At 42.8% G+C, this 27,501-nt stretch overlaps 1 protein-coding gene across 4 annotated transcripts in view; it reads right to left on the bottom strand.

Annotated features, from left to right (window-relative positions):
• The window catches only part of Atp8a2 (ATPase phospholipid transporting 8A2), a 512,095-nt gene that overhangs the window by 249,765 nt on the left and 234,829 nt on the right, over window positions 1-27,501 (bottom strand). For all 4 annotated transcript variants that reach the window (XM_060391096.1, XM_060391095.1, XM_060391093.1 and 1 more), the window contains exon 25: window positions 19,792-19,964. In XM_060391096.1, coding sequence (XP_060247079.1) covers window positions 19,792-19,964 — 173 coding nt within the window. The remainder of the gene's footprint in view (window positions 1-19,791; window positions 19,965-27,501) is intronic.

The following is a 27,501-nucleotide window of genomic DNA, read 5'->3' as shown; positions in this document are numbered from 1 at the left end:
GAAAATAAATAATTGTACTAAAATGTTTAATTATTAGGGAACAATGAAAATAATGGGAGTGGCTAACTGGCATAGAAGGAAGGAGGCACTCTCAGGTGCACAGAGCCTTACCGAGGAAGGATTCCTTGGTCAGAGACTCCTGTGCCATATGCATTCTTGGTATGTACAGACAACAGTCTTAACCAACACAAAACAATGCATCATGTCCACAGACTAATACTGGCTGTAGTAGTTTGAGAGAAGTCTCTTCCAGGAGGTGGGGAGCCGCTATGTAAAAGAGAAGACTTGCAGGAAGGAAGGGCAGATGTGTCAAAGCACACCCTGAATGTGTAAATAAATCAGGGTCTGAGCAAGAACCAGAGCCAGGCTGAGGTCAGCCATGAAGCCCCTGCAGCTCACCAATGTAGATAACACTTTGGGAGATTAGGAACTCACAAAAGCCTTAGTCAGAGATGGCTAGAACCAAAGAGTGATGTGGTAAGGCTCCAAGAATACAACCCAGTTACAGAGTCCACAGTGAAATACGGATGAGGTAAGGCCACCCTGAGGAAGGAGAAACTCAACCAAGGGCCATTTATTAGCAGAGAACATTGTTGCAGAGCCCAGATCCATGGACCACTCTGAAATGCCATCTGTACATCCAACATGATGGCCATTAACTTGAGCATCACAGGACACATCACATGACAAGCAACAATGGTGACAACCTGAGCAAATTAGAACCCTGAACGCTGCTGGTGGGAAGGGAGATAGCAGATGCAGAAACAGCTTGACAGTGCAACCCACAGCTGGGCACACAACTGGCAGTAATGAAAATACATCCACATAAAAACCCATTGACAGGTGTTCAAAGAAAAAATGGGACTCATCCAATTGTCCATCAGCTAATAAACAGATAAACAAAATATGCCATGTGCATACAACAGAGAATTATCCACCCCTAGGAGGTAAGAAGGCACTGAAAAGGAAGCCAGATGAAAAATTATCAGCTGTAAGATCCACTTTGCACAGGAGGCTGAAAATGGGTGCATTTTATAGAGACAGAAAGTTGGTAAGCAGCTGCTTAGGACTGTGGCTACAAAAGTATCACAGGTTTTCTCTCAGAGGGGATGAAAGGGTTCTAGAACTGATTTGAGATGAGGGTATATTTATCTGTGAGTGGATTATGAAACACTGACTTAAACACCTAAATGGCTGGATTGTTGGCCAATGACTTGTGTCTCAATAAAGTTTTTTCTTTTTTCTTTTTTAAGACACTCATGGCTCAGGGCCTCAGCCTCCAGTTCTAGTCCTTGCACCAGCCCAGGGCCATGGCAAGAGGTTTTGTAAGCACTTAGTAGGAGGAGGTTCATGAGGGCCACAACACAGAGCTTGCTGAAGGTTGTAACACTCATCAATAAGCAAGAACCAGGCTGGGGGATGGTTCGATTGGTAAAATTCTTGCCTTACAAACATGTAGATGTGAGTTTGATCCGTGAACCCTGTACAGTGAGTGGGGCACTGAAGGTAGAGACTTGAGGACCCCTGGGGCTCTGTTTAGTGTCCAACTCCTACACAAGTGACACTAACTAGCTCTTGAATTCTTAGCAGCCAGGATAACTGCTGAGGCATGAACAAGAGCCACCTCCTTAATCATCAGCCATGGAGACAGGGAGAGGCAGCCGAGGCCCCTCCTCTTCCCGAGGAGCAGGCAGTTAGCCTCTACTGAAAGAGGGACTCAGAAAGCCTTGCCAGTCCCTGAGAATATGCTGGACTGCAGGGAGAGACGTTGTCTTCAGGGTAAGCTGCCTGTGTTCCTGCAATAACTTGAATTAAACCCTTGCTCATCAAGCTTCTCCTTGACTGGAATCGTTCCCTTGGACTGTTTCTGGCCCCCAGCCGGGGGTGAAAAGATGTTTGCTTATCTCCTCAGGAAATGTTCACACAAGACACATCCTCACCCACTTAGTTTCCCCAGCGGAAAGAACCCTTCTCACTAACTGTCTACAGGGAGGAAGCACAGCTGCAGTCACCTCAGGAAAGCCACTCTGGCTTCGAGAGAGCCCCCATGCTCAAGGGAGCAGGAATCTGACTTTCCTCCTGAGAGCAAACTGCATCTGGCCAACCCCTAAGGGAGAGTGCAGGCTGCCCTAGAAGTCGGGCTTGGGCTGTGTTAGCCTTGAAGAAATGAAGTGGAAAGACATTCCAAAGGGAAAGCCTGGAGGCAGGCACAACATTCTTCCTCCTGGTTTGGGGGATGGGGTCTCAGTGGTCCGCCAAGGAATACCAGGGGCCACCGCATCCCCAAACCACCCGAGAGCCCTTTAAGGTCGTCCTAATTCAAACAGGAACAAGACAAAAGCCCACTGCCTGTATCGGGTGTCCACACACATTCAGGAATGCTCTGCCATGGGAGCAGAGAGACCCTTCCACTCCCCCTGCCACTCTATAGCAGCCTGCTCTGTCTGTCTCTGCGGCAGATGACCATATGTCCAGTTCTAAGCAATGCCAGGAGCTAATTATAACAGACAGCCTTGCTGTCATTCAGTAAAGAGGACACATGCATAAATCCTCCACTTTAAATAAAAGTAGAAAACCTCAATTTAAAACAATTTACTGGTGATTTAATCTTTGTTGTTCTTGGCTAAAAAGACACAAACCTCTGGCTTCCTTCCTTGGATTCACGGTGTCTCTAGAGGGGTCCTCCAGATGTTCCCAGTTGCTGCCGGCTCCTCTGAGGCCTTTGTTTTTCTTTTTAGGGCAGTATTAACTTTTACAGCTTATCGGGAACGGAACAAAACACCGCAGAATCAAACAAGCAAACAAAAATAAATAAATTATTAACTATTTGGACACTATAGTTTAGCGGCTGAGTAAGAGAGAGCAAATGGGCTCTTGGTTTGTATATCTGCCATCACTCACAGTCAAAACCATGGAGCGTGCTCAGGAAGAGGCCATGAGGCCCAGGATACTGGGGCTGATATCAAAAGAGTTCAAAAGCTGACTAGTAAGTGAAAAACCCACCTATCCATAGCTATAGTCATTTACATTTTTCTGTCCCCGAGGCTCTGAAATTTTAAGAAATTCCCTAATAAACTTTATAATCCAAGACTTGTTTCAACTCAAGAAATATATATAAACACCAAGTTTTGAAATATCTGCTCTCCTTTATGGCAAAATGGTAATCTCAACCCTTTCGTACCATCATTATGCTGCTCTGAAACCCAGAACACATGTTACAATCCAAAGATCATCTAGTACTGCCATGAAGAGAACAGGTCCTGGAGTACACAGACCTTATTCTCAAAGACACACACATGGCCAAAGCCCTCCTGTCAGCCACTCACCAAGCCTTGACTACTTCTGTGTACTTGTCATTTCCTTTTCTTCCTCAGCCTGGACTGTTATGTACTATCAAGCAAAAATGCATCACGTGTGTGGAGGCAGGAAATTAAAATGTTACTAGCAAGCAGGCTTCACTTCAATTCTTAAACCCACCTCTGTGCACTAGGTGTGTACCACACGTTGAGGAACTAGATGCCTGGCATGTGCTACAAGACATACTAGCATGTGTTTCAAGTATACTAGAAGCAATCAGGTTAGGCCTCCTGATCTCTCAGAAGGGATGCATGGCTGTCAAAAGACAGCCACTCACTGTGCACGGCCTGAGGGAATGGGCCACAGTGGTTTTGTTTCATCTGGGTTTTCCCTCCATGGTTTTGTTATTGGGTGTCTGATCGGAACTGCCACATGTGTTTTATTCAACGCTGCTTGAAAGAACTGACAAAGTAAAAGTTCTTTATACTGGTAAAAGGCACAGTCATTCATCAAGCTTTACAGCTTCAGGGCCTAGAGCGAGTGACTTACCTCCCTAAGCAGAGATTTTGGCTGATGAAGTTGGTAGACTCAGTTTAGAGGTTTGTGTCACTTTCTGAGTGTCACATAAAATAATTCTAGACAGAGCTCAGTAGAAAGCCTAGCTCATGGTCTTAGGGTTTCATTGCTGTGAAAAGACACCATGACCAAGGCAACAACTCTTATTTATAAAGGATAACATTTAGTTTCAGAGGTTCATTCTATTACCATTATGGTGGGAAGCATGGCAGCATGCAAGCAGACATGGTGCTGGAGAAGCTGAGAGTTCTACATCTTGATCCAAAGGCAGCCAGGAAGAGGCTCTCTTCTGAGTGGGACTTGAACACTAGGAGATCTCAAAGCCTGCCTACCAGTGACATACTTCCTTCAACAAGCCCATGCCTATTCCAGCAAAGCCACACCTCCTAATAGTACCATTCCCCATGGGCCAAGCATTCAAACACATGAGTCTATGGGGCCAAACCTAAACAAACCACACACCCTCAGGTCTCAACTAGCATTACCATCCAAATCCTGAGCCATCCACACTCCACTTTTGGTTGTTCATCACTCCTTACCTCACTTTTCACATGACTGTAGAGTACACTAAATGCCACCACTTTGACTCAAGCTGCTATAACCTAATATCAGCATAGTCCTCCATCAGTCTTCCATCCTCGGTGATGTTGCACCCATCAGATGCATTCCTAGTGAACATCTCTGATGACAGCAGCACACATCCAGCCACAGGATTCACAAAGCCCTTTCCTCCCAGAAGAGATGAATTTCCCAACATCATGCTACCCATGGTGTGTGTGACCTGGCCTTTTTCAACCCCCGTGTAGAAACACACTGTGACTGAAAGGTAAACTAAACTAGCAGTTCATATTTTCCACGTTTAATATCCACATTATTTATAACTCTCTTCATTCACAAAGCCCCTCACTATGTTTTCTTTCTATTTTCCCCTTGGGTTTGCAAACCTAATGTTGAGTTCCAGAACTTAAGCCCTGTGAGGCTTTGGCTATGTCTGATTTGCACATTACCAGAGTGTCTTACGATAATCAGTACGTGGATGTTTGTCAAATGGATACTCCTCCTTTAAGCCCTTTCCACACTGCACTAAAGAGTGACCTTTTAAAAATGTATAGCAGGTCTTTTCTTCTTCCATCCATTTATCTGCAAAGTTCACGGTTTCATTTTCTTTACAGCTAGAAAATATTGAAGAGTATGATGGATAGTTTTATGTCAACCTGACACAAGCTAAAGTTATTTTGAGGTGAGGGAACCTAAATCAAGAAAATGCCTTTGGAAGATCAGGCTGTAGGCCATTTTCTTGATTAGTAATTGATGGGAAGGGCTCAGCCCAACATGGGTGGGGCCAACCCTGGGCGGGTGGTTCTTAATTCCATAAGAAAGCAGGCTGAGCAAGCCTTAGGTGCAAGCCCACAAGCAGCACCCCTCCATGGTCTCTGCAGTAGCTTCTGCCTCCAGGTTCCAACCCTGTTTGAGTTCCTGACCTGACTTCCTTGTATAATGAACAATGGAAGTATAAGCCAAATAAAACCCTTTCTCTCCAACTTGCTTTTATTTACGCTGTTTGATCACATCAGTAATGACCCTAACTAAGTCAGTGAGGTAGCCTAGACCAAGAATGATAAACCTCATGTTCTCGCTCATCAGATCTCTTAACTCCAAATCTTTAGGTGTGAGTGTACGTAGCTTGGGAACCAGGAAAATAAAAAGGGGCCATTACTGAGGTAGGGCCATGGGGGAAACCATAGAGAGAGGAATTGTAGGGTACAAGTCATCTGATCAGGTAAACAAGAAAAAGAGGGACAGGAGAACTCTAATTAGGGAAAGAGAAAAGAGATCAATACAGAAGGAAGGTGGAAGGTAAGAGAACAGTAAAGATATCTCAAAAAGTCACAACAATCATACTATTAATGAAAAAGAAAACCTAAAATATATGTACATCTGTATATAAATATTCATATATTATTTAGATAGAAGTTTCTGGGATAACGATGCTTCCTCCAAAGAGCCAAAGACCACTTAACAAACATACAAAGAAATAAAGAAAGAAAGAAACAAAACAGCAGTAGGCATGAAAAGCCTTTTTTTGAGTTTTGAGCAGGGTTGTTTAAGATACTTCCAAAATTCCTTGATTGACCCCTTCAGTAGAAGGTAATTCCCTATTGCTGAAGACACCATGCACTTTAGAAACAGTGCTCAAAGACCCCTGAGATAAAATTGACTTAAATGTTCCTTCCTTTAGGGACTAGCTTTCATGGCACCAGAAGTCCTCATGTGATCTTCCAAAGGAAGGAATCAACCAACATGTGATGCCTATGAACCACAGCCAGGACCACAATGGCACAATAAACCTATGGGTACAGTAGTGGCACATATATCCTGATAGTAACCAACATCTCTCTAATAAGATCTTCTCAACAAGAGACAAATAATGTCTGGCACTGGAAACCTAGCCCACTACCCAGGGCTAGTGAACTCATGGATCTTGGAGAACCTACAACCACCACTTTACTAAACCTGCATAATCCTTAAATGCACTCTGAATATTTCTCCTCATACCCACAGAGAAGTGCAGTCCTGACCTCTCATCAAGGAAACTTCTTTTTGTAATAGATGGAAACCACTACAGAAAACCACAACCAATGAAAATGCAGAGTTGGAGAGCACAGCTCTAATAGATATACTAAAAAAACACTCTAATACTACAGCTCAGGAAACACTGAGGAAGAGAAGGCAGAAAGAGTGTAAGAGCCAGAGTCTCAGATCAGGAAGTTTTCTATATCTCCTAGTAGTATCAGAAGCTATACCCCTTAAAGTCTCACCAAATGACTGCCTAAACATAAGCTGAATAAGAACAATAACAATAGACATGCTAAAGTGGATCAGTGAAAGACTAGGAGGTCTTAAACCTACACAAGAACTTTTTGATCAGTGTTTTGATACTAGTCTTCTTCTAGTATCTAGCTACCACTTAGAATATGTGAATTCAGACACCAGAGGCTTTTTTCTTTCCCTAACAATGGATGCCAATTTCCCAGGAGTATTAGGGTGGATGAGCACAAATCCTGAAGTGGAAAAAACATAAAGGAGAGTGAATGTGAATTACACCATCCATGATTTTACTGTACATGTGACAACTGCCCTCATTCTTACCACAACTTCAGCAGTTGTCACAGGATGGATGTCGGCTCAGCCAGTAAAAAATCAAGGCTGGATTGGGCATCATTGTATTTGATAGGGATAGAACAATAGACAGAACACACACACACACCTTGTCTCTCTCTCTCTCTCTCTCTCTCTCTCTCTCTTTCTCATTGTTTTCTGAGATAAGGTTTCTCTGTGTAGCCCTGGCTGTCCTGGAACTCACTCTGTAGATCAGGTCAGCCTCAGACTCACAGAGATCCACCTGCCTTTGCCTCTTGAGTGTTGGAATTAAAGGCATATGCCACTATTGCCTGGCTGTTATCCTAAGTTCTTAAAGCCACTGAGTGACATTGTTCTACAGCAGCATTATCAAATAGAATCTGTTCTTATAGGTCAGAGTACCACCCTTCACCCAAATGATCTTTAACAATATTCTTTCTCCTTGTGCTATTTTACTGTTCAATATGTGTGGCTTCTTCCTCCCATCACATTAACCATTATAAATGCTTGACCAGCCTCTAGCCTAGCTATTACCAGCCCCTTCCAGTCTTGGAGAATAATTCTATTTTGAGTAGCCCAGTTACTTAGAATTTGTTTTACTTAAGGTGAATGCATGCCCTAGGATATCATAGCCTCTTTAAACTACTTTAGATTTATAATTTGTATAGGATGCCATCCTACTTTGTCATGATTATGATCTGCACCATTAGCAGGCATGTGCTGTATAATTACTAGTAAAACTGATGGTAATTTTGCAATCTTAGTCTGCCCCTCCTTTATCTCTGGTGACCCTGTTGCCCTGTATGGCCTCCCCCCTCCAGACACTTAGCTCCTTGTCCCACCAAAAGTATGCAGGCCAGGTGGGGCTGCCATCTGTCTTCTAGCACAGTTTGTTTTCTTCCTTCCTCCTGGGGGATACTGTGGCTCTTTTGCTCAGCCACTGGGTCTGAGCCTTTTATTTCTCCCTTATCTGGCATTACATTCCAGGTGCTTCCTTACTCTCTTCCACCTCTCTCCACCCTTATTCCATCCTTCCAACCCCCAACACTAGGTAGGAGAGAAAGTTTAGAAGGGAAAGGGAACATAATTATTGCTAGACTACTTCCTGCTAATTAGGGACATCAAGTTCCTTAGGGTAGGGTTGATCTTTGCCAACTAGATTTACAATTTCTTCTCATCTCTTTGTGAATGATCACTTGACAAACTGCAACAAACCGCAACCAACAGCAACCAGCACCACCAGCAGCAACAACAGGAGGATCAGCAGCCACTACCACCCCTCTTGGAGTTCTCTTGTTTATATACCCTCTCAAAGTTCCCAGAATTCCTAATGTCATATACTTGAAGAAACTATCTATAGCTAGCAAAATTACTCCCCTTCTAGAGCATGAGGCAAGTCACAGTCAGCTTCTGTGGACAATCTGAAGCAGCCTCATATCTGCACACCTGGGATTCAAATAAAAACATATTCACATAACATTTCTATGTTTTTTGATAAACCAAAAATTCTCACTACAGGCCCTCCAGCAGACTGAGTGAGCGACAGGGCAGTTAAAGATTACATGACTTCTACTGATTCAACAAAGCTTCTCAAGAACTAGGTGACTCCTCCCTTGGGCCTGGGTGGGTCCACAGATGGTGTGCAGTAGTGTGATTATCTGTTCAACATCACTAAAATAAAACCATTTCAAAATAATAATGAAAATAGGCTCAAGTCTTCATAGACAAGCCAGAGCAGAAGGCCCTATGAAAGGTTTAAGACCATGCTTCTCCTCTACATGATATATATAAATGTGTGTGACATTGGGAACAGAAAATCTTTAGCTTGAGATGCTTGAGGCAGAAGTGTAGAGATGCCCAGGATCTAGCCATGGACTCATAGAGAATACTCATGGTAGCAGCTTTCAAATCAAGGACATGTAAATACAGCCAACCAAACAAAAATCTGGCTTGTTTCTTTACCTTTCCAGATGATAAAATTTTTAAACCAATTATTAATCATGGTCCTAATGCATTTCACTATTTGTTGTATTCACAGTAGCCTGGGCTAAATCTAATTACAGTTTTATAGGACATAAGTCCATCCTAATCACCAATAAAGTACATTAACCAAGCACACTGAAATACCACCTCACCCTTGTTAAAGTGCCTACACATTCATGAAGACAAAAAAGCCAGGAGAGGTGGCTCACACCTGTGATCCTTGTTCTTGGAAAACTAGGCCGGAAAATAACAGCAAGTCTGAGGCCATCCTGGGCTCTATTAGAAGCTGCAGAGCTGTAGGATAGAGAGTGAGACCCTGTGTCAACAAACACAATAAGAAGAAAAAAGAATAAGTGAAATTGGTGAAAAAACAGAGAAAGGGGGACTTTGAAATTCTGTTAGTAGAAATATAAATTAGTATACTCATTATGAAAAGCAGTCGGCAGTTCTTAAAAAAAAAAAAAAAAAAAAACAGAAACAGAACTCCCAAATGATCCAGATTCTATGTTTAAAATCTAAAGGAAAGTTGCTATATTAGAGATGACTGCATTCCTGTGTTCACAATAGCCGAGTTACAGCATCCACCAACAGGTAAGTGGACTAAAGAACATTATTATCCATCCATTTAAAGAGAAGATGAAATCCAGCAGCCTTGTGGGTAGAAGACAGGTTTGTCATGGCAAGAGAAAGGAACCAAGAGCAGAAAGGCAAGAGTGGGAGGACTAGAGAGGGGCGAGATTCCAGGTACCAAAACACAACAGGAGGGATTAATTCTAGAGTCAACAGCACACTAAGGCAATTGCAATCTCCAAGTTATATCTCAGATAACTAAAAATGAAACATCAGAATTGTCTTGAGACAGGGCAGTGATTCACACATAAACTCCAACTATTTCAATCTCACCAGCACATGCTGGTGTGCACGTGAATTGGATGCACAAGTAATCATCTCAACTATTAATAATGTTGGTTATTCAAAATTTCCCCTCTCAAAACTTATCCTATCCCCTTGACATTGATTCCCAGGTTGGGTAATTCAACCGTGGGTAATTCATATCTTAATGCAGAGCATCAGAGTTTAGAAGCATGGGACTTGAGAGCACACATACTTGTTCTATGTTTTGGGTAGAAGTCTTTAATCTCTTACTGTTGCTATATCCTATTTCAGGGAAATTAATTAAATGTGTGTTCATCATCGTTTTCTAAAAAGAAAACAAAAACTGCAAGGTTCAAGCCTCTATAGAAAAGGAAAAATATTGTGATAACATAGGACTCGCTGATTTCTAAAATTCTAATATCCTCAAATACCACCCACCCATTAAAACAAACGAAAGCAAAGAAGAATGAACAAAAGACTGACAGACAGATTTATCCTGGCACTTGTGTGTTTGTACAGGGATTATCTCCACTCTGCTTCACTTTGGTCTTAATGACTGGTGTGTCCAGGTGGTGAAAGACATTTGTAGGAGTACTTGCTTAGAATGAGAACAAATGCTCGCTGTATTTCTCAGATGACGCAGGGGTCAAGAATTTGATGGACAAGTGTGCAGAGAGGATGTCTGTCTGTCTGTCGTCTTCCCCTGTCTTGTTTGTACGTCTGTCAGGGAACAAGCCACAGGAGATTCAACCCTGCAACCTTGGCAGAGCTCAGCCAAATGATCAAACAGAAAACAACAGAAACCCAGGCTTCCAGCAGACATGCCACCTCCGCTGCCTCAGTACCACAGACATAGGCAGGACTTCATTACAGCCAGAAGACTGGAGCCCCACCCAGGCTCCACAAATGTAATGTTAGTTAGCTCCATCGTCTACCACAGCAACTGTGGAAACTGATGGCCTAGATGTGGCCAGCTTAAAATAGAGCATCAAATATTTGGGATAGACATGAGTCTTGGTGGCCGCTTTCATCAAGCATCCCAATGGGGTGGCTGTCAGGGTGCTGCAGAAATCAGAAAAGGAAGCACGTTGATAACTCAAGGAGCAGAACATGAGGCAACATGTCAGAGGTAAGCACAGGAAAATGGAAACATAATTTTCTTTGGGACCAATTAATGTAGGAACTGCTTGTATTCTCTCAGTCACAAAGGTATCAACATTGTGAGGAGAAAGGTGGGTTGGTTTGTTTTGTTTTCCTTAATGGGAGTTAATGTGACACTTTCCTGTACTGATGGGTCACATTCTGAACCTCTTCACAGCAAATGAACAAAATGCTCTTGAAGTACAAACGTCATCACAAGGCGGGACTTGGGGCAGAAGTATTCACGACATATTCCACATGTTGAACTAGCTCTGCTTTTCACTTTTTTGCTCTTGTTTTTCTAGTGGGGAAATAACAAACACCAAATACGAGCTTCTGCTTTGGCATTTCAGACCACAGTTTGGCCTGGAATCACCACATTTCATTTGGCGAGCATCACTGTCAGGAATGACAGGCAGTGATGAGTTAATCACTCATGAACGCAGGAAGTAGAGGAACATGGGAAGAAGCTTGGAGTGTGCCGCATCTCTCTGCTCTGGTGTCGACCTCTACCTGTGGTTCCACACACAGAGGGCAGCAGAACCACTGATACTGCGGAAGCTTCTAGACTGCGACAGTCAAATGAGGGGCCTTCTGCCCTGTAAATAGGTTTCTTACCAACACAGAGAGGAAACCAACCTAAGTTTCCTCAGCGAGCAGGCAGAGGTCTCCCAGGGCTGTTTCCCCGGCATCACTGCGTAGCCCCAAGGGTCAGGCTCACTCTGGAGTGTCCACGGCCAGCCACTTCATTGATCACCTCAGTGTCTGTCCCATGAGTCTGGCTTTGCTCTTTCACAAAAGCGCTTCTCCATTTCTCCATCTCACAGTATTCATTCATAAGTTTGTCAGCTCTAGGATAGCTCTGCACAGCTCAATAACTAAGCAATCAAGTTGACGTGCTAAGTTTTCTCTAGTTTACCTCTGAGTTAAATATAGTGACAGGGTGTAAGGTTTCTGGTGGGGCATAGTTCAAAGCCATGGGTTCAATCTCCCCAGATTCTCTCTTTCTTTCTCACATACACCCAAATCTGTAACACTTGGTGGGAAGGGAATTAAAATCCCTAATAATAGGAATTATTTAATATGAAAACAATCCTTTCTTTGTAAACATGTCGTCTTTGACCTAAAAAATTTATTTTATTTTTACCTTTTTGGAATCAGAAACAATTATTTAAAAATCATTCCTTTTTCCTAGTTTGGATTAATACTGCAGTGACGGGTGATATTCAGGTTATTGTGGATTAAGCGAGTTATATTTGTATAGATCAAGAGATGCACATCAGTATGATTTTTCACTCTGGAGATACACTGCTAAAATATACCGGGAAAAATATTTTCAAATTTCTTAGATTTGAGAAGTTGTTTTTATTCAAGAAACATTACATCTGAGAGCACTCATTCTCAAAAGAGTATCAAAACTAACAAGGATGAAGGGAAAGTGCCTTAACCATGAAAATAACACTGTGTTAGAGCTAAATGGGGAAAAAAGACAAGTTACGAATTCTGCCTTAATTGCAAGTAATCAACAGATCTGAAAATACGCTAAGCCACAATACAAACAGTCTAGAGGAAGGTATACAGCCTGGACAGGTTAATAATGCTCCCTGGATTAAACCATCAACCAGGAAGCTGGCTTACAGCTAGATACACACACTGTTAAGAAATCACATCATGAAAGAGACTAAAGAACAGTTTTATTTTTGCAAGTGTGTGATTGGATCTCTACCAACATGGAGGCCAATGAAAATACAATTGGTGAGACAATTCTAATTACCGCGTCTGAACTGTGTTTTGACATAATTCTGTATGTCGCTTGAAGGTTGAAGGGTACTGTACACACCATTATCAAGTGTGAGTCATTAATGCGAAAGACTAATGGAGAAGGAACAAATTAAAAGCCATTTCTAAGTAATCAAAGTTAGGCCAGATGTACAGGGTTCTGGATGCAGGCTGAGCAAGTGACAGGTAAGTCCAGGACATGACAGAAGACTGAGCCAGCAGTGAGAATGAGGGTTGGCTGAAATACTCAAAGATGGGTACTTCTACTCAGTATAGCATTGGTGTGTGTCGATTTTTCTAATTTTTAGTTTATTATCGCTTTATTTTTGTGTTGTGGTGAGTTAATCATATATGCATTAATCATGTGTATGCATATATGCATACATACATTTATGTATATATACATATGCATATATACATAGATTGTTTGGCACACACACCAATCTATATGCTGTATTATGCCAATCTAATTGCATATATAAAATATATTATGATACATATTATATATGTGTGTGTTTGTGTGTGTGTGTGTGTGTGTGTGTCCTAGCATGGACAAAGCTTCTGGCATTTCTCTCCAGATCACTTCAATTTCTCAAGCAAAGGGCACAAATTTTATTACACATTTCCCGATTGCTTACCCTTGGACTCATTCTCATCTAATGGAAATTCTCATGTTTTTCTTAAGTATACTATAAAAATATTTACAGTGCTGCTCACAATAATCAAACACTACTCAGCACTTTCATTTGTATTCAACTAGGACCTTAAGTATGCTGGGCAAGTCCGCTTGAAAAAGTGGTAAGATGCAGTGTGTTACCACTGAGCTGCACCCTAACCTCACCATTCAGCCTCTTACACACATGTTTTATATTACTTCTTCATGTAGAAAATGTTCATACACTTTTAGATTTGTACCTGTGGAGCTCCCCTTGCAAGAAAACATATTTTTGCAGGCAGAGAGAGTCTAGATTGTAGTACCAACTCTTAAAAGAGTGAATTGATAATTGGTGCCGTGGATGCTGCTTTCACTTTGTTTATCTCTGTTTTCTAATATCTTTTTCTACAAGAAATACAAATAATTCTTAGCTAGAAAAACAAACCTCCAAAGTCTTTTAAGCTCTCCAGTGCACCCTCTGCCTCTCACTCCTGTCTCTGTTCTGTGGCTTCACATGTTTACTTTTAAATCCACCCCAAGAGACAGAAGTCTAAACACATCCAAGAATATGAATGATGACCTCTGCTACCCTGCCCATGAACATCCAGTGTAGACCCCACCGAGGGCTTCATCTCCTGCCCAGACACTTAGAGCCATAAATCATACTTGCTAACTAGGCACTGCTGAGCGGCCACCATCATCCCCTGCTCTCGCAAGGGGTCTGGGCAGGGCCATTGCCGACTCCCTCATGTGGGAGACGCTGATGAACCTTTCATGACTCTCTTCCTGATGAGGCACAGTCACTTAGCATTTCTGAATCCTCTCAGGAGGCCAACAGTCTGCTCACCCCCACCAGCTTGGCTATGAAATTTATCTCCGTTTTGACAAAAACAAAGAGCTTCAAAGAAAAGGGGGGGAGGGAAAAAGAGAAAACAGAGAAGTCCTCACACACGTTGAAAATGGCTCACACATTTTCTATCAACATTCTTTCTCTAGAGAGCAACAAATCCTCTAACACTAGATGGGAAGAGTCCTAAATGTGGTAAGCTGCTGGGGAAACTATGAGTACGGACAGTATTATACACGCATGCCCAAAGCAACAGGCACAGCCAGGCCATGGCATTTTCAGGTCTACTCCATGCCAGCTTTGCCCTTGCTATATCACACCATGTGTAAGACAATTTTTTTAGGCCTTTATTTATTCATTTGTAAAAACAAACTAACAAACAAGACAAAAGTAATGCTTGTTAACAGGATTAACAAATGAAAGAACTTGAAATTCTAACCTCCATTTCGTAATTGGTGTATGTGGCTTAGTCTTGCAAACGGTTCCTAGCTTGTATGTGAAGCCATATCTACAAAATGGTCTCACAATGAAGCGGAAAATGGAGCTGCTACAGGTGTGTGGGGGACGGTAATTCTGAGGATCAGTAGGTGATAGGAGAGTGAACATACAGGCATACCCAATGCTACTGACACATTTTGAGTTTAAAGTGCTCAAAGAATACAGGCATGAAAATGTCTGGGACCCTGATGAGACTATAGGTTGGGGCCCAGTGGGGAGTCGGGTGAGGATACTGTGTGCAAGCTAACTGGGGATGCTGCCAGTCTTGGTCCTGTCAGCCCTTCACACTCACTCAGTTATTTGTAAAATTCCTGTGTTCAGGTTTGCTTGCTGTGGAGGAATGGCCTAGGAACCATTTTTTTCTTTTCATTTGATCTGCATTTCATTCTTTTTAATTCAGCAAACTTCAATTTAATTGGGTAAATTCTTTTATTTACACACATATATTTTTAGTTGTGATAATTCACCCTTTGAGGGTGGGAGAGATGGCTCCATGGTTAAGATTCTTGCTGCTCTTCCAGAGGAGCTGAGCTTGGTTTCTAGTACCTGTGTTGAGTGGCTCACAACTGCCTAGCACTACAGGTCCACAAGGTAAGATGCCCTCTGCAGGTACCCACACACATCTCACACACATTTCACACACACACACAGTAAAAATCAATCTTTCAAAGCACACTTTAAAGATTAAACACCTAATGGCATTTAGCACAATCACAACTCAACTATCCCCACAACATAGTTCTGGGACATTTCACCATGTTGGAAAGAAAAGCCTGTGCCATGAAGACGTGCCTCCTTTCACCCTTTGCTGAGCTGCTTAGCCTTTTGTCCACTCTGAGTACTCCACACTGAAGGAATAACACCATACACCGTCTCTTTTGTGACTGGCTTCCTTTGCCAGGCATAGTTTCGATCTTCAGCGTGTCACAGCATGTGTCAAAGACTAGTTTTTTCCCTATGGCCAGACATTGAATATAGATTTTACTTTGCTTAGCCGCTTGTGAACAGATAGACACTGAGTTGTCGACACATTTTGGCTATTGTGAACAATACTGCTATAAATACATGTATATACGTATTTGTTTGAGTACCTGTTTTTCAATTCTTTTGTGTCTATACGTATCTATAGAATTGCTTCATCATCTGGCACATTTATGTTAGAACCCACCACCTCTTTCTGTAATGTAATGTTCTCTGGATGATTCTTTGTCAAGATGATACTGAGAAGAGGGAAGTACATAGAGAGAAGACATGAAGATGAGACTATGATAGGCTCTATGTCCAGAGCTCAGAAGTACAGCAGACACAGTGGGATCTATGGAGAGATGATAGAGTGTGACAGCAATAGAAGAAGAAATCACCTCAAGGAAGAACCATTGGGGGCCAGCAAGAATGCTCACACGCTTGCTGCCCTAGCCTGGCAACCAAGTATGATCTCCAGACCCCAGCTGAAGGTGGGAGAGAAAGGGCTCTCCAGATTTCTCCTTTGATCTTCACAGCTGCACTGTGGCATGTGCGATGCCACCCTACCTCACATACAATAATAACAACAATAAATAATTTTTTTAAGAAGGGGAAAACGTGTTGGTTTGTCTTTGTGAACTTAACACAAACTAGAGACTCTCAGCTCAGGTATTGCCTTAGATTGGCTTTGGGCAAGTCTGGGGACCATTTTCTTGATTAATGATTGGCATGGGAGGGCCCAGATTACTGTGGGCATTGTACCCCTGGGTATGCCCAGGACCCTGGGCAGGCAGTCCTGGGATGTACTAAAAAAAAAAAAAAAAAAAGCAAACTATTAAACGCCATTCCTTCATGGTCTCTGATTCAGTTTCTGCCTCAAGTTCCTTCTCTGGCTTCCCCTGATGATCTACCATGACTTGTTAGCCAAAAAAACTCTTTCCCTCCACCCAGGATGCTTTTAGTTAAACAGAGAAGAAAGATAGGACAAACACCATCAGCCACAAACACTGGAAGGAATTAGAAGTCAAGAAAGAAGCTGAAGGTGCCAGCTGCTTGTGACAAACAGAAGCGCAGATGCAAGGACTCATCACCAATACTCTGAAACACCATGTCCCAGAGAACAGAGGCCACAGCTTTAATGCTCCCAAGACACCTAGGATGTACAGTGAAGATATCAAACACAACTGACGCTGTTTTTGAGTGGAAGCTTACAGGGCAACAAACAAGACAAACCTAAGAGCCCTGATAGTGAACTGACTGGCACCCATCCTGCTGACTACACGTGACCTTGCAAAAAGTTCTAACTGCATAGAAAATACTGGAGCACAGCAAGCTGTAATTAAGAAAATTGGGTATAATTTAATCAAAATATATAATAAACTTCCAAGGTCAGAAATTATACAAGTAAAGACTCATTTATTCTCATTTACCTAAATATTACAGAGTGGGTATTTGAGTGTGTATGGGTTGAGGCAGGCACACTTAAATGCCCAAAAAGGAGCAGTGAGAAGGATCTTAGACAGAGACGATCCTCCTGGTTAAGTTTTCTGAGTAGTTGGGACTACAGTTGCATGCCTATATGCCTGATTGAAGGGTGTCTTTATGGAGTCCCTGCTCTTGGAGTACAGAGAAGTTTTCAGTGTAGAGAGGACATATTTGGGAGAGTCTGGGCCCACTGGAGACCTGGTGGGGGTCCATGATTCCCCTTTACTACTTAAATCTATCTTAGTTTGAGGAAATTCTTTCTTTTTTACATTTTTAAATTTTTTAATATTAATTACAGTTTATTCACTTTATATCCCAGCTATAGCCTCCACCCTCATTCCCTCCCAATCCCACCTACCCTCCCTCATCTCCTCCCATGTCCTTCTCCAAGTCCACTAATAGTGGAGGTCCTCTTACCCTTCCATCTGACCCTAGCCTATCAGGTCTCATCAGGATTGGCTGCATTGTCCTCCTCTGTGGCCTGATAAGGTTACTCCTCGCCACCCCCAGGGGAAGGTGATCAACCAGTAGGCCACTGAGTTCATGTCAGAGACAGCCCCTGTTCCCATTACTAGGAAACCCACTTGGACACTGAGCTGCCATGGGCTACATCTATACAGGAGTTCTAGGTTATCTCAATCAATGGTCCTTGGTTGGAGTATCAGTCTCAGAAAAGACCCCTGGGCCCAGATTTCTTGGTTCTGTTGCTCTTCTTGTGGAGCTCCTGTCCCCTCCAGGTCTTTCTATCTCCCCCTTCTTTCATAAGATTCCCTGCACTCTGCCAAAAGTTTGCCTATGAGTCTCCACATCTGCTTTGATACCCTGCTGGGTAGTCTTTCAGAGGCCCTCTGTGGTAGACTCCTGTCCTGTTCCCTGTTTTCTCCCTCCTCCAATGTCCATCCCATTTGCCTTTCTGAGTGAGGAGTGATCATCTTACCCAGGGTCCTCCTTCTTCCTTAGCTTCTTTAGGTGTACAGATTTTAGTATGTTTATCCTATATCATATGTCTGATATCCACTTAGAAGTGAGTATACACCATGTGTGTACTCACTTTCTGCTTCTGGGATACCTCACTCAGGATGATCTTTTCTAGATCCCACCATTTGCCTGCATTGAATGAATTATGTTTTCAATCATCTACAAATCCATATTGATAAGAAAATACATAACAATTTCCCAAAAAAGTTATTTTTTTGAAAACAAGAATTTTTTCTTCTGTATTTAGAGAAAAGTGTAACTCAAAATGATTGTATTTTATATATGAAAAGTGAGAATTAAGGCCACCTTTACGTGCAGTCATGTATGACAATTTGGCGTACATTTCTGAACACAGGTGAAGCACCTGAGTGCTTTGTTTATAAAGTATGTGTTCAGTTGTTGTTGTTGTAAAGTCAGAGCAGGGGAAAAGCCAAGGCTGCCTGTGAGGAGGGAAGCTGGGAACCACCTGGGATCTTTTTTCTAATGAACGCTTCTATGTAGTAGATGGTTATTCATTTAAGCTGAAAGTGGCTCTCAGTGCCCGCTGCAGTCTGAACCCTTTCTCATGCCATCCTGACGTTTGTACCTGTGTGACACACAAAGCCAGGTGACAGGAGCTTAAGCACGAGGAGCAAATGGTGTTTTTCTTTAGCTTGAAGCAGCTGGCTAGGAAGCAGTCTATTCCTGCCATCTGTAAGTCTGTCCAGTTTTCCCTTGGAAACCCAGCTGGACTCACTTTGTCCCCTGAAAGCCTGTATAGGTAGGGGTTAACCTGTTGGCTCTGAGTTGCTGTTTACTAGGCTAGTTCGTGTGGTTTCCAGTTGTCCCTGTTCTACTGTTGGCTTCAGCTACTAACAAGCTGGGAACTGCTCCTTGCCGAATGATGTGGTGGCAGGCAGAAGTGAGGATCAGGTAGAACAATAATGACTCCCAGTACTGAGGGACTCACAGAAGTCAGGTCCCACCCACTTAGCAATTCAGCATCTTAGACACAATGAGAAATGATAGAAGACAGGATTCCCAGCAGGCTTTTCACCCTTCTGGCTGTCATGGGCCCTTCGCCGACGGTGGCCTCTTATCTTCCTAGTCGATTATTTTCATCAGTCTGACTTTCAAATCTCTGTCAGAAGTGGACCTCCATGTTATGTGCACTTAGTTGAATGTTAGTATCAAAAGTCTTCCCAACTTCCACAAGGAACCAATGAAGACTCTTGCTTGGGTGTCGGAATGGTTAGCTCTAATTGTCGGCTTGACTAAACTAAGAAGCACTTATTGCTATAATTAAGTACGCATTTGGGTGTGTCTGTCAAGGTGTTATCAGAGAGGTTTAACTGGGGAGGGAAGCCCCATCCTAAATGTGCATGACACCACCCCATGGAGTGACAGGAAACAAAAGCCTCTTGCTGCTTTTGAGCAGAATTCTATGAACCCACAGCTAAAGATATACTCAGGTTTAGCCTCGTCTATTTTTAACATAGGGTTTGAAGACTACAATCTGTTTGTCTCCCTCTACCAAAGACCACAGCACAGACACACCAAGATCACCGACTGGGCACAACAGACCCATTCTCACCTGCAGCAGATGACTGCTTTGCACGAGAGCGCCAGATCCAGGAAACTTCTGCGGACTTCAAAGGAGAGTGCATACTTCAGGGTGTGGCCGTCAATGATGAGGGCGACGTCATTCTCTTTGCCCAGCAAATCCCCAAGGTCTGTGCAGTGCTGAGTGATGGCTGCCCTTGTTGCCTGGGAAGAGTGGAAGAGGATGACATTTTTGAGCTTCATCCATAAAAGGTGAACTTATGGTTTCTTGAAATGAGAACATGGCACATGGAAATACACACAGTTCAACTTGGTACAGCCCCTGGCATGCCCTTTGGGGCTGTTTGCTGGGTAAAACACCCTCAGATTGAGACCCTTTTGATATTTACAATGATCTGACCTGGCTGAAGTGTGCAGATTAGTGATACAAAGCTCTTCTCCAGTGGAACAGGGACTCTCATTACACACACACACACACACACACACACACACACACACAGTTATGTGCGCATCTATAGATAGATAGATAGATAGATATTCACTCTTTTAATGCTCTTAGAAGAGAGACCTCCAAAAACACACCTTTGAGGGGAAGAAAGCACAACTGGGACTTACATGACAAACACTAACATTTCTCAGTTTGCATAAGATAAAGTTTTAAATAGCCCAGAAGCAGAGATTTAAAAAAAATATGTGTGTACATGGAGGTAAAGTTCCATACCCACTGAGGGCTTCAGAAGATTCAGTTACCTCCATGTGTCATAAAGATAAGAAACGAGCTGGTCATTCTCACATGGAAGAAACTGGCTAATCAAATTAACCTGCCCATGCCAACCAAACCTCTGCCATCAGCCTAAGCAAACACTGTGAGGTGTCTATTGTTACATGCAAAGCATGAGAATCCGTCCCATAATTAATAAAAGATGTTCTTGTATGGAGGAATGCATGGGCCCAAGTGTAAGAATGCACCTCTTGGCTGCTTAAAAATGAAGCTTAGGTTTATTCAGAGAGCACAAAAAATATGCTGAAATTATTCTTTCTCGATAATGGATCTTTTGTCTATGAAGCTACATTTTCATGTAATTTGCCTTAGGGTAACCTAAAGTATGGTTTTAAGCAGTGAGTTTAATGGACAGGCATTTTTCCCCCTAGTTACACTGATGCTCACTGCTAACTACAGTGAGAAACTGCTTCCTCTACCTCTCTGGCCAGTTCTTATTCTCAATAAGACACCGAGACACAGATAGATTCGTAAGGACATGTGTTCTGGAATCTTGTGCTATGGCTGGACATCTTATTTTTAATAAAAATCAATATAACTTAGTTAGGTCTAGTCCTAACTACCTTCTTATCACCTCTTTGACACTGGGCAAAAGTAAGTAACCTCTTAAGTTATGTAACCTCAAAAATACCTAACTACTATTTCTTCATGTATAAAATGGGGCTGAGAACATTTCCCTGCATTTTGATTATGAATAAGTGAGCTGACCCAAATAAGGAACTGAGCACAGTTTTGGGGCACACAATTAACACTTTTCTTGTACTCCTACTATGTCTTCTACTGAGGAAAACACACATGACAGTGAGTAAATGCCACCACTGACCAGGCTTTGCCGGTGTAATGGGAGAGGCATTGCAAGTCAAAGTTACACCGATTTCTACTAAAAGTAAAAACTATGCATTTTATCCTTCACTCCACCGTTCTGAGTTTCAAACAAGCATCTTGGGAGCATCTATATTTATTTATGGAAATAAACTGGCCTTTAGCATTAGGTGGACATTTAGGTGGACAGAAGACAAGCTTTTCTACTTTGCAAAGACCTGTCTTGAGAAGACAGGACAATTCTGCCAGAGGTCTATTCATGCAGGACAGGAAACTCTAAGACTACATCACTGGTGGGATGCTGTCCTTTTGTTATAGCAGGCCACAGTCTAGCTTACTGCTTTCCATCCTAGTGGCTGCCCCACAGACATGACTTGGTCCAAGAAGGAGAAGGCTGTGAATAAAGTTCCCTGAGAAACACAGATCATAGCTTTCATAAGAGGGCATCACACACCTAGTGACATCATGGAAAGTGGAATCAGGGAGGGGAAGCTTTCCCTATTTGGGCTGTTTCTAGATTACACATGAGGACAGACTAGACACTAGCAATCTTCGGTCATCATAGGTAGAGGCCCTGGCTTTGGCATGGAGGGATCCGGGGCCAGAATTAAAAAGTATGTTTTTAGAACAAGAATGAGCAGTGGGAGCTGAAGCTCAAAAGGGTGATACTGTGGTGTGAATGTGTCCCCAAAGTTGATGTGGAAACTTCATCCCGATAAGACAGCATTGTGAGGTGGGAGCTAACGAGGGTCATCAGGTCGCTCTCCCCAGAAAGAACTGACAGAAGTGTTGCAAGAGTGCATGTTTTTAAAAGCAGCTCACTCTTGTCTGCCTCCTTCACTCTACTCTACTAATGAGGAAGACAGGGCAAGGCGACTATTCAGGCTAGTTTTGCAACAACTTGACACATTTGGGAAGAGAAGACCTCAGCTGGGAAAATGCCCCCCGACTGGCTTGTGAATAAGCCTGTAAGGCATTTTCTTCAAAGATCGATATGTAAGCACAGCTCACTGTGGCCTGTGCCACCCATAGGCTGGTAGTCCTGGGCGCTGTAAGAAAGCGGGATGGACAAACACGAGGAACAATATGGTAAGCAGCACTCCCCACGACTTCTGCTTGCTTCTCCCTTCAGGTTCCTGCTTTGAGTTCCGGCCCTGACTTCCCTCAGTGTTGGATTATGACATGAGAGCTGGAAGCTGAAGGCATCCCTTTCCTCCCCAAGCGGCCATTGGTCGTGGCGTTCTATCATAGCAATAGAAACCTAACTAACACAAAGACCTTTTGCCAGATGTAGCCTTTAAACTAGGACTTCCCAGACCATACAACCATGAGATAAATGCATTTCTTTTGTTCACAAACCACTCAGTCCAGATATTCTGCTACAGAGCAGAAAGTAGTCTAAGACAGGATGCTTAGGAAAGCTATGCTTCTCAGAGGTGCACAATCTTCCCTCCCCCAGGAAAGCAAAAGAAAGGCCTGAAAAGGTACAGGGTTTCCACAGCAACAGGACCCCTGGAACAGAAAGGCACTTGCATCCACTCCTTTTGAGAGACTCTTCACATCTTACAACTCAAGAAACCACGAGTCTTAATCATAAAAGGTGTTCCTTAAATTGTTCTGAATTACTAAATCAGAGCCTTTTTAGAAAGCAGGCCCTCAGGGGGCTGGAGAGGTGGCTCAGCAGTTAAGAGCACCGGCTGCTCTTTCAGAGGTCTTGAGTTCAGTTCTCAGCAACCACATGCTGGCTCACAGGCATCTATAATATGATATGATGCCTTTTTCTGGCATGTAAGTAGAACACTTATACATTAGATAGGTAGGTAGGTAGATAGGTAGGTAGAGAGAGAGAGAGAGATAGGTAGATAGATAGACAGATAGACAGATAGATAGAAAAGAAAGCAGAGCCTCTAGAAGGTAATCAGATTGCGAAGGTGGAGTCCTTTGATGGAGTAGCACAAGGCAATAAACTGAAGTGTGCCCCTTTTCTCCTTTTCCCTTTTTCCTCTTCCCCACAGCAAGATGAAAGCCATCTGCGAACCAACATCTCATCTTGATCTTGACTTCCCAGCCCTTCGAACCATGAAGAAAGTGCCTGATCTTCTAGCCTCAGGACCCACGGTGATTTCGCATTAACAGAAGCAGCTGACTAAGCTAAAAGGTACCTGCTGAGGTGTCGAGCATTGGAGTTCTTGTCAGCAGACACTTGGATGAAACAACCACAGCAGCACGGGGCCTCAGTGACCAGAGGAGCAGTGCTGTTACCATGTTTGGTGTTTGGAAGAGACCTTACAGTAGAGCATGAAAACCCTGTGCAGAGCAGGCTACAGAGCATGGGAGAAAGCCACGCGATCAGTCTGCTCTGTGCTGTAAATGCAGCACACCTTAGCCTAGAAGTCTATAATGATCAAAGCCTGTCGATTCACAGTGACAAAGGCCCAAAGGCCAGGTTAAGAAACCAGCATTGCTGTCAAGCCTTCGTGTTGTCACCTCATGGCAGAAGGGCAATGGGGGGGCAGTGTGGGAGAGAGAGGGAGAGAACGCAAAGCCTTCAGTTCTTCTCCATGGCATTAACCCATTCACAGTTGCCTATTTTTAGGCACCACCTACCAACACTATTACAAAATTTCCAATACATGAATGTGAAGAGAAACATTCCCACACTAACAGTCTCTAATACTGAGTGTGGAGACAGGACAGTGCTCCTACAGCAAGGATACATGTAAAGGTGAACGGCAGCATCCCAGGCTCTATAATGTCAAGCTGCACATACACAGTGGATGCCCTCTCCACTTACAGAGCCAAACATTGCTAAGATGTTTCACATTTCATATTCTAGGGACATGAATTTTGTCCCCTAGCTTTCTCTCAAGCAAAGAAATCAGTCATATTAGCTCAATTAAATAGTTATGCAAGCTAAACCTATTTTAATAAACTAACCAATATATACGCATCAGAGTAACTACCATTCTACATAGGTAATAAAAACAACAGAATACACACAGACATTCCCACTTTATGTAATCTACTCTTCTGAATTTTTTATTAATTTACTTTTTATTAGTTTATTCACTTTATATCCCAGCTGTAGCTCCCTCCCTTCTCCCCTGAAATCCCATCCTCTCTCCCTCTTCTTCTCCCTTGCCCCTCCTCCAGTCCACTGATATGGGCTATTCTCCTCCCCTTCCATCTGTCCCTAACCTAGCAGGTCTCCTTAGGATTGTCTGCATTGTCTTCCTCTGTGGCCTGGTAAGGTTGTTTCCCCTACTCAGGAGGAAGTGATCAAAGAGCCCACCACTGAGTTCATATCAGAGACAGGCCCTCTTCCCCTTACTAAGGAACCCACTTGGACACTGAGCTTCCATGGGCTACATCTGTGCAGGGATTCTAGGATATCTCCATGCATGGTCCTTGGTTGGAGTATCAGTCATAGAAAAGACCCCTGGGTCCAGGTTTTTTGGTCCTGTTGCTCTTCTTGTGGAGCTTCTGTCCCCTGCAGGTCTTTCATCCCCCCCTTCTTTCATAAGATTCCCTGCACTCTGCCAAAAGTTTGCCTATGAGTCTCCACATCTGCTTTGATACCCTGCTGGGTAGAGTTTTTCAGAGGCCCTCTGTGGTAGACTCCTGTCCTGTTTCCTGTTTTCTCTTTCTTCCAATGTCCATCCCATTTGCCTTTCTGAGTGAGGACTGATTATCTTACCCAGGGTCCTCCTTCTTCCTTAGCTTCTTTAAGTGTACAGATTTTAGTATGTTTATCCTATATTATATGTCTAATATCCACTTAGAAGTGAGTATATACCAGGTATGTTCTTTTTGCTTCTGGGACAGCTCACTCAGAACGATCTTTTCTAATTCCCACTATTTGCCTGCAAATTTCATGATTTCCCTGTTTTTAATTGCTGAGTACTATTCCACTATGTAAACAGAGAATTCTCAATAGAGAAATATTTAATGGCAGAGAAACACTTAAGGAAATGCTCAACGTCCTTAGTCAACAGGGAAATGAAAATTAAAATGACCCTGATAATTCACCTTACACCTATCAAAATGGCTAAGATCAAAAACTCAAATGACAACACATGCTGGAGAGGATGTGTTCCATTTCTGGTGGGAATGTAAACTGGTACAACCACTTTGGAAATCAATCTGGTGCTTTCTCAGAAAATTAGGAGTAGTGTTACCTCAAGATCCAGCTATACCACTTCTAGCCATATACTGAAAATATGCTCAAGTACACTACAAGGACATTTGCTCAACCATGTTCGTAGCAGCTTTATTCATAATAGCCAGAATCTGGAAACAACCCAGATGTCCCTCAACTGAGGAATGGATAACAGAAATTGTGGTACTCTTCTGAATCTTACAGTGTAACCAAGATGAAATGCTGAAAGAGAGAGAGAGAGACAGAGAGATAAAGAGAGAACCGTGTACAAAGTAAAGGTTAAGTAAGGCAACATAACATTCTCCTTTGAGCATTGTGTGTGTCACCACTATTATGCCCCGCCTTGCTCTGGCTCATGTCTGTGGCTGGCTGGAATTATACCAACTTGCAAGCTCAGTGAAGTCATTAAGTCCCCTTGCCAGCCTTTGTCTACACTAAGCCATGGCAGGTACATTATGAATACGCTTAACTCACAAATTAATTGATATAGTTAGGCATTGATTCCAAATATTCCCTATTAATATCTACAGGAGACAATTTGCAGGACTTAAGGGGCTTCTCTTTGACTTCCTTATAGTCTAGCCAGCCTTTTAGGTACACATTTTGTTGTATTTTTCTTAAAATGTATTGGTTCAGCCGGGCACGGTGCCACACACCTACTACTCTGGCACTTGGTGAGGCAAAGGCAGGTGGATCTCTGTGAGTTCAAGGCCAGCCTGGTCTACAAAGTGAGTCTAGGACACCCAAGGCTTCATAGAGAAACCCTGTCTTGACAAAGACTGTTGGTTCTTCAATTCTTTCTTCTTACCTCGAGGCCTTCTTTCCTGTAGCTTCAGCTCATTTTCCATAATGGTCTCTCCCCAATCTATCCATCTACCAATTCACAACACTGCCAAACCTTGGAGATTTAAAACTGCTTATGTGTTTGCAGCCTTATCCTTCCGGCTCTATCATTGACTTTCGTGTGTGTGTGTGTGTGTGTGTGTGTGTGTGTGTGTGTGTGTGCATGCGCGCCTTGGTTTTAATTCTCATGCACTCCATGTCTACTCAGCAATAATCTTTGATCAAACCCAGACTAGATGAGTTCACCACACATGTATGGAAGAATATAGGTCCCTTTGGTGCCATTCTCAGACGAGTCAATGGAAGGCATTGCTGTTGCACACAGTTCCTTATTCTCAAGTGAACTATGATCCCAAAGTCTATTTGTAAGGTAGTTATTGAGCACTTAGAATTCTTTTCCCATAGGAATGATGTTATGTGTTGTGGTTGTATCCCAGGGTCTTTAATGCCTACTTAGCCTGCTTGCTAAAATTTATACTGCGCTCTTTTTATTTTAATAAAAAAATACCAATTACTAAAAGTTACAATAGACTTTGCTGTTATGAGGGCCATAGGGAGTTGAAGCAGGGGAGTTCACCAAAGCATAAGACACATTCCAGCATTCTTAATTGGCATCTGCCTTCTAGGTGTTAATATTGAGCTTTATGTCTCTAGCTTCTCATTTATGTTTTACAATTTCATTTTTCTTGGGATTAAAAGTACACGTGATTATGTGCCAAAAGTGAGTGACGGCACTTGATGATTGTCCCTTAAACATGCTGAAAAGTGACTCTGTGTTAACTGTCACAAGGTCAGTGCTTGTGGCTGCCTTTCCAGTGTTTAGATAAAACCACATAAACCTACAATGCCACCAGCCATCTCAAGGGATAACTCTGCAGCTGCTCATTTATAGACCCTCTCTGATCCTCCAGAGTCATCTGATGGTCCCTGGAGTACCACGAAGGAGCAGGCTTGCTCAACACTTGAGCAGATAGGCCTCCTAACGTGCTTCAGGTCTTAATCACTTCAGATTAGTAAACCAACCAGGAGAAAGGAACACTGTCAGACCCTGGCTATGTTCTTTCCAATCTGGAGATAGCAAGGGGTCTTTCCTCAAAATCCATCTAGTCTAGCAACTCTGCAGTCTGTGGTGGCAA

Source organism: Meriones unguiculatus, chromosome 9, assembly GCF_030254825.1.
Source record: "Meriones unguiculatus strain TT.TT164.6M chromosome 9, Bangor_MerUng_6.1, whole genome shotgun sequence".
NCBI lineage: Eukaryota > Metazoa > Chordata > Mammalia > Rodentia > Muridae > Meriones > Meriones unguiculatus.
This window is presented reverse-complemented; position numbering and strand designations above follow the sequence as displayed.